We start from the raw sequence: 7350 nt of genomic DNA, 5'->3' as shown, positions 1-7350 counted from the left end.
AATGTTAATTGTTGATATATTTTTTATTGCAAAAGAATTAAAGACATACCATTTATCATAATTTACGCATATTACTCAAGAATTAAAGTTTGACTTCCTTAATAATTTTCACCTTTTTGTCTAACCATATATACTTATCAGTTATAACTATGACTACGACAACCAAAAAAACACCTTGTGATTTTTTTCAACTGATATATTTGTTTTCTGAAAATAAAAATTACCTTTTAAACTCGTATATATATTAGCCCAAAAAAACTCGTATTCAAATTTTGCTTCATCATTATCAACTTCAGTGTCTTCTCCTGTTAGATTGAGAATAATTGTTGATAAGAAATGAAAGATAAATGAGATATAATTTTAATAAGTTTAATTATACTTTTATTTTTTTTTAGTTTGAATTATAAGTGATTTTACTTGTCAAGTATAAATAATTTTTATGGACAAATATAAATAATTATTCATTGAATTACACTTAGGTCTAACAAAATTAGGTTTGGTGTATTTTTACTTCTAAATATAACCCATTTTATAATGTACCAAAACATATTTTAATGTATTTTTTTTACTACTAAAGGTACAAAGTTATTCTTCTCAGAAATCATGTTTAATCTTTATGGAAGATGATAAATTTACATTAAAAAGACAAAGCATTTTCCTTCCAATATGATTTTATTGGTTAGGGAATGAATTAATATATATATGTGTGGAGAGAGAGAGTGGATAGATGCGTATTGAAAGCCAACTCAAAAATGTAGCAAGAAGCAGGTAGCAGAGGGGACAGTGGGAATACATTAATGGCATGAATCCGTGTGCACGCAATTGCTCACCAACATACTGAATCACTGACACTGTCTCATCTCGTGGTCCTCACCATCTCTATCCCCTCCTTCTTTCCTTTTTGTCCCCTGCCTTCCTCTCCTTCACCCCGTACCACTCCACCACCTCCTCAACTTTTCTTTTGTCGATTTTCCCCACCAAAAGCACAAGTGACAAAATCATAATCCCCTAACCCTAACGTACGCCAATAAATTCAAGGGAACGACTCTCATACCGGAGAGTAGCTAGCGCTCTTTTATTAATTGTAGCAGCAGAGAGCACATGCAATAACATAGTTGAAAAAAAAAGAAAAAAGAATGGTGGATGCATGCATTGTTGACCCGTGAAAGTGACTACTGAGGACGAGGAGGTGACGGCTGAGGAGGGAAGCTTAAGGTTTTGTCACTTCGAAATGAGAGTGAGTAAAACGGCAAAAGTTACAACAAGGATGGTAATTAGCGGTATGTCAATCAAAACGACAGTGCCGCAGCTGATGAAGAAGAACTCGGACGAAATACTACTGTTGTCTGACCCAGAAAGCTAGCACCTCTTATTATTCAATGACTTCAATGCCCCTTACAACTGTCCAGTGCGTAATGCTGGAAAGGAAAGTGGATCATTGCGTTGCGCCAGTGGTACGCGCACGCTGCACGCACGTGCCCCTGCCACACACCAATCTTCATCAATGCAATGCACCCTCAGCCCTCAACCCCAATAACTGCATCTTTCTCTTTTAAATACTTTACCAAAGTGTAATTTATTTATAAATGTGTTTTTTTTGTGATAATTATAAATGCTTTTCATAATTCGATTGCATTCATTTTTATGTTATTTTATCAACAACAGCCGTAATAACATTCATTTTTTATACATTCAGATTAGGGGCGTTGAAACCAAACCAAAATATTTATAAGCCCTCAAACCGATTAAAAAGAAAAACCAAAAATCACTTAAATAAAAAAACCACAAAAAATTACATATTTTTTATAATTATGTTATAAAAAAACCAAACAAGCCATATATTATAATTATGTTAATTTTTATTGAGATAACTAATAATAAGTTTTAAATAATTTATTATATTTCATTTGTTTTATAATTAATATATATATTTTACTTTCATATGTTAAAAATGATATACTAATATTATAAAAAATAATGTTAAATATCAAGTGAGGTACAAATTATTATTATATTACAAAAAGAATTTGTCATATTTTATACTAATTTTAAATAGAAGTGAATATAATAATTTTTAATTAAAACATGTTAAACAAAACTTAATAAAAATAAAACTCATTCTTAAAATTAAAATTATATAGCATATATAATAATTATTTAAGTTTAGTTAATAGATTTAAATTATGATAATAAATTAAAAAAAAAATCATGAAATCAAATCGAGCCAAACCACTAGGGATTTGTTTGATATAGTTTAAGTTTGATATTATATTTAAATCAAATCAAACTAAATAATTTTTTTATTTATGTTTGGTTAGGATGATTTTTTTTTTGTCTAAAACCAAAACCAAACCTCACGGCAAACACCTATAATTAACCTTGTTTGAATCAAAATCAATTTACTTCACAAGTTTAATTTGTGTATATATATATTTTTTAGTGTAACATAGTATTCATTAAGTTGAAATATCCAAATAAAAAAAAAATGGGCTTCATGTTATATGATCTCAAATCACATTAAATTTCAGTTAATATGATTTTGGTAAATATTCACAGTTTGGTTTCACATGGAGAAATTGATTTTAATTCTAAAATTGATTGAGTTAAAATAAGTTTAAGTAGATTTTGCGTTAAATAAAAAATATATTAATTTTTTTTATTAATAACTTGTTTTTAAAATAAAAACATTCAAACATAAATTATATCCTTTCACATTTAATTTTAATCAAAATAAATTTCATTTAAAATCAATTTGATAAACACTCAATCAAATTATCTTTTTTCTAAAATAATTACGTGTCATTTAATAACTAAATGAATTTGTATTCCTTTTTTAAATGAAAGGAGCATAAAATAAACAAACGTCCTCTTTGATATATGTTTTTAAAAATATAAATAATTAAAAACATATTCTTGAGTAGATTTTTTTTTGCCGAATATATGCTTGAGGTGATTCTATTTAAAAGTCCAACCAATTCTTTTTTTTATTTCTAAAATATGTCTCTTAAAAAAATTATTTTACTCTCCTATATTATGTAATAAAATACACAACTTAGAGAGTAACATTTTAACTCTTACTTTTTTTTTTAGACATGCATTTATTTCACACACTACTCTTGTAACTAGCAAAAAATTATCTCCAATCATATGACATTATCATTTTTTTATTTTTATTTAAATACTTGATATTTTTAACGCTTATCACTTTAAACCTATAATCTTTTATCTTGATTTATAAATTGAATTTTAATAGTTTGTTATGGCAATTTAAATTTGTTGTTGTAAATAAAAATTAGATAACTTATATATTAAAAAATATTTATTTATCAAGAATTTTAAGTATAATATATTAAAATATGTATTTATTACAAATTTTAATGAATAAGAATTAATATTTATTCTATGCAATATACATACTAAAATAGTAGTTAGAAATGATTATTTTTTTTTTAAAAAAGCTCAAAACATAATCAAGCAACTTTTTCAGGTTAAAGATTAGAAGTTAAAGTATTTTTATTCTTTTCTTATTAAATTATTAATTAATTTTTAACTAAATTTAGAATCTATTATACATAATTACATGAACTTGATTTTGATTATAATCTTTACTGTTAATTTTGTAATTACATTATCTTTTTTTAAGAGCCGAAATTTTGATATCTGTACACATACTTTTTGTGATTCAATTGAAGATACGTTTCAAAAATAAGCTTTTATTTCCATTCACATTTTCCATTATTTTCAATTATTTCAATTACTCAGCCATACTATGGACCTGTTTGGATGTACTATTATAAAATATCTTATAAAAAAATAACTTATTCAAAAAGCTCTTATCTAAAAAGTTACTTTTACATAAATTAATTTAATGTTTGGATGATAAATTCTTAAGTACTTATTTAAAATAACTACTTGAAAGTTGCCCATTAAAAAAATCTAACACATGGTAATCGAAAAGAAGAATCAGCCTTTCCTGAAAAAACTCCTCATATTTATAACTCCATAACTCAAATTGAATAATTATCAAACAACTAAAAAGAGAACAAAGCCTTTCAGTAACTGTTTCATTTATTGAGTGGTCTCTACTCTTCTTTCTTGCCTGTGTTTCCTTTCTTTATAATTTATTTTTTTATAATTTTTTATAATAGAATTGATGACACAATTTGAAAATGGTATTTACTTGTTTCATGATCTTTTAGTTTTTCTTTGAATTGGGTTTAGGCATAATCTTCAATCTTTTCAAAAATGACAGCAACATACCATTTTTTCTTTCTATGAAAGAATCATACAAATTGATTAATTCTTGCGGCTACATTTTTTATCAAAATAGTTTTACTAATTCCAACCATTTTTTTGAACCTTTGTTCAAATTGGATCCTTTTTATTTTTCTATCAAAATAAACTTCCTCTTTAAAATGATTAACATATAATCCAGGTGTGAATATATCGTAGCATGTGTTTTGTTTTTTGATGAAATATCGTAGTATATATATATATATATATATATATATATATATATATATATATATATATATATATATATCTAATTTTCCATGTGAAATAAAATAAAACAAAATTTTAAATATAGTGTGTGCATATGTGTATTAGAATTAATTTTATTTTATTTTGCAAAAAATTTAATAGAAATAAATGATTGTTTTTAAAATAATTTGAATGAAATATTCTCCTATAATCAGTCGTGATATACTTCAAATTCTATGACACGCAGCCAATATCTTAAAATTCAGGTATTAATCATTTTATTTCTAAAAACAGTGACGTTAAATGATACAGGAGGATCAAAATTCCAAATTGGGTTTACGAAAGACGCAACCAAAAGTCAAAAAGTATAGGAACAAAGTAATCAAAACAGAGAATTTGAAAAGGAGAAAAATATATTAATTTGGAAATAATTGATCAATTTTAATTTAATAAAAGGTGAAGTGCGTGGCATTGTTAGCGAGTAAGTCGGGATCGTGGGTGCAGCAGCAGCAAAACAAAATCCTTGAAAAATGGCATAGCCAACATCATCATCATCAACAACAACAACAAACTCATCATATCTCCTCTAACCACGGAACTTTCGGAATCTCTCTCTCTAAAGCGGTGTGTTTTGTTTTTGTCCACGTTTTACTGAAGAATAGTGAAGAGTGGAAAGTAATAAATTGTTAATTACAGAAAGTAATAATGTCGTCGTCGAATTCGCCGTGTGCGGCGTGCAAGATTCAGCGTCGGAAGTGCACGCAGGAGTGTGTTTTCGCGCCGTATTTTCCGCCGGACAATCCGCAGCGGTTCGCGTACGTGCACAAGGTGTTCGGGGCGAGCAACGTGGCCAAGCTACTCAACGAGCTTAACGCGGCGCAGCGCGAAGACGCGATTAAGTCCTTAGCATACGAGGCAGAAGCGCGTTTGCGGGACCCGGTGTATGGCTGCGTGGGTCTGATCTCCATCCTCCAGCACAGACTCAAACAGCTGCAGAGCGAACTCCACCGCGCCAAAAAGGAACTCGCTTCCTACGTCGGACCCCAGGCCATGCTTCCTCCTCCGCCTCCTCCCCCTCTGCTGCCACCACAGTCACCCCGCACTTTCTCGCTTTTCCCTTTCAAAACCGCACCCACCAATCAGCAGGATCTTTTCGGCTTCCACGACGATGGCGGTGCTTCGGCTTCCCACGGTGTATTGAACCACCACCTCGCCTTATTCTCGCCTTCCCCCGCAGTTGATCACGCGTTTTCTCACCCGCCGATGCACTCTCTTGCACTTCCGCATCACTCACACCTTACGCGTTCCCCTATGCAACCCAGGCACCAAACTGATCCGGGTAAGAACATCGCTCTCTCCCTAATACAATTAACAATTTTTTTTTAAGTTATTTCATTTCATCCTTGTTGCATTACTGGTCAATTCTTGGTTTTTAATACTAGTCTTTGGAACAGTGACTTTAAGGATTTTTTAAAGGTCCATTGTGTTGTGACTAGTTAACATTAATTTTTGTTGCACTGCTTACCGTGAATAAAAAAACTAAATGTAACAAAACTGGAGTATTAGGAACTTCAAATTATTTTGTAATTTAACAAAATCGGATTGTTTTCCTCCTCTGCTTCTTGTTTATGTTGTAATGAGGGAAATAGGTTGTGTGAATAGAGAATATATTTGGGAAGTAAAATTATGGCTTGACCAAGATTAGACTAGAATTCAAATCGGAATTAGTCCAAGTTGTTTCATTGGGATTAAAAAAATACAATCTTTGGTTTGTGTTCTCATACTGCTTTTCCTCATTCAATTTTCCTTGTTTTGGATTTGATGTGATGGTTTTGCTGCACCTAATCAAGGAAGGGTTGGTTGGTATCTCTTCTCTTTTACACGGAGAGTGAGAAAGAGAAAGTAGACATGTAAAAACAGTTTCTTTTTGCTGTGTTAGACGACCGGACATGAACGAGTGTGGATTTTTTGTATGTTTTTAGGTTCAAATGGTTTGTGTGTTAAAATATCCAAATGTTCAGCAATGTTATTTTAAATAATCATCCCTTTCTAAAATCTTTATTTGTTAACTTCTGCAGCTTAGTTCTTCTCAATTGGAGGCCAAATGGGTGTAAAAGGATGGAGAGACAACTCGAAGAAAGAGGATGAAAGGTGGGGGAGAGAGACAAGGGAATGGGTACATGGGAATGACCAATCCTGCATTGTTTTTTGGATTTGAACTTTTTGATGATTTTCTAGGTAGATGCATCTTAGAAAGTAGGATCTGTATTGGTGTTAGAGATCGAACGGTTTTTCTAGTAGAGAGAGCAACCGGACTTCTTTCGTCAATTTTAAAAGAGGAGTAACATACAAGAACATTCTTCCACTCTAAATAATTTATTAGTAATATTTTTTAATAGTTTTCCTATTATTTCACATCTACTAGGATTAGGAGTACCTCCAAAGAAAAAATTACATGATGGTGCAATACATAAGTCTATTTAAAATTGCCTGCATTGGTTGGATACAATTGCACGATTCTTTATATACTAATACAAGAGAAACAGAAGAAAGATCATACACTAAAAATAGAATGTTACCTAATTATAAATCATTATGAATGTAAATTTATTAAATTTTGTAAAATTATATTAATAATTTTAACAACAGTAATATATCATTATAATTGAATGACAATTTCTTATATAATCATCAGTGCATTATTATTAATTTCTATATATAACTATAAAGAATATTGATCTTATATATATTGCACATTTTAATCTTTTTTTTTTTTTTAGGTTTTAAATAGGTTTGTGGTGTTTACAAATCTTTATATCGTAAAAGAAAATGTAAAATTAAAACTCAAAGCATTTTTAAAGTTAAAGC

General features: G+C 29.5%; 1 protein-coding gene across 2 annotated transcripts; it reads left to right on the top strand.

Annotated features, from left to right (window-relative positions):
- Positions 1-4966: 4966 nt before the first annotated feature.
- LBD17 (LBD domain-containing transcription factor) lies at positions 4967-6878 on the top strand. Of its 2 annotated transcripts, XM_006578275.4 has the most exons (3): positions 4967-5106; positions 5179-5821; positions 6561-6878. In XM_006578275.4, the coding sequence occupies exons 2-3, from the start codon at positions 5188-5190 to the stop codon at positions 6563-6565; spliced, it is 639 nt and encodes a 212-aa protein (XP_006578338.1). In that variant the 5' UTR covers positions 4967-5106; positions 5179-5187; the 3' UTR covers positions 6566-6878. The 2 variants fall into 2 exon arrangements, with proteins under 2 accessions (XP_006578338.1, XP_006578337.1); XM_006578274.4 differs by having other exon boundaries at positions 4968-5821.
- The last annotated feature ends 472 nt before the right edge of the window (positions 6879-7350 follow it).

This window comes from Glycine max, chromosome 4 (assembly GCF_000004515.6).
Source record: "Glycine max cultivar Williams 82 chromosome 4, Glycine_max_v4.0, whole genome shotgun sequence".
Lineage (NCBI taxonomy): Eukaryota > Viridiplantae > Streptophyta > Magnoliopsida > Fabales > Fabaceae > Glycine > Glycine max.
The sequence above is the reverse complement of the archived record's forward strand: the minus strand, read 5'-3'. Positions and strand labels throughout refer to the sequence as shown.

Excerpts from the sequence above, each read along its gene's own strand:
- LBD17 (XM_006578275.4), top strand. The coding sequence starts at position 5,188 with ATGTCGTCGTCGAATTCGCCGTGTGCGGCGTGCAAGATTCAGCGTCGG.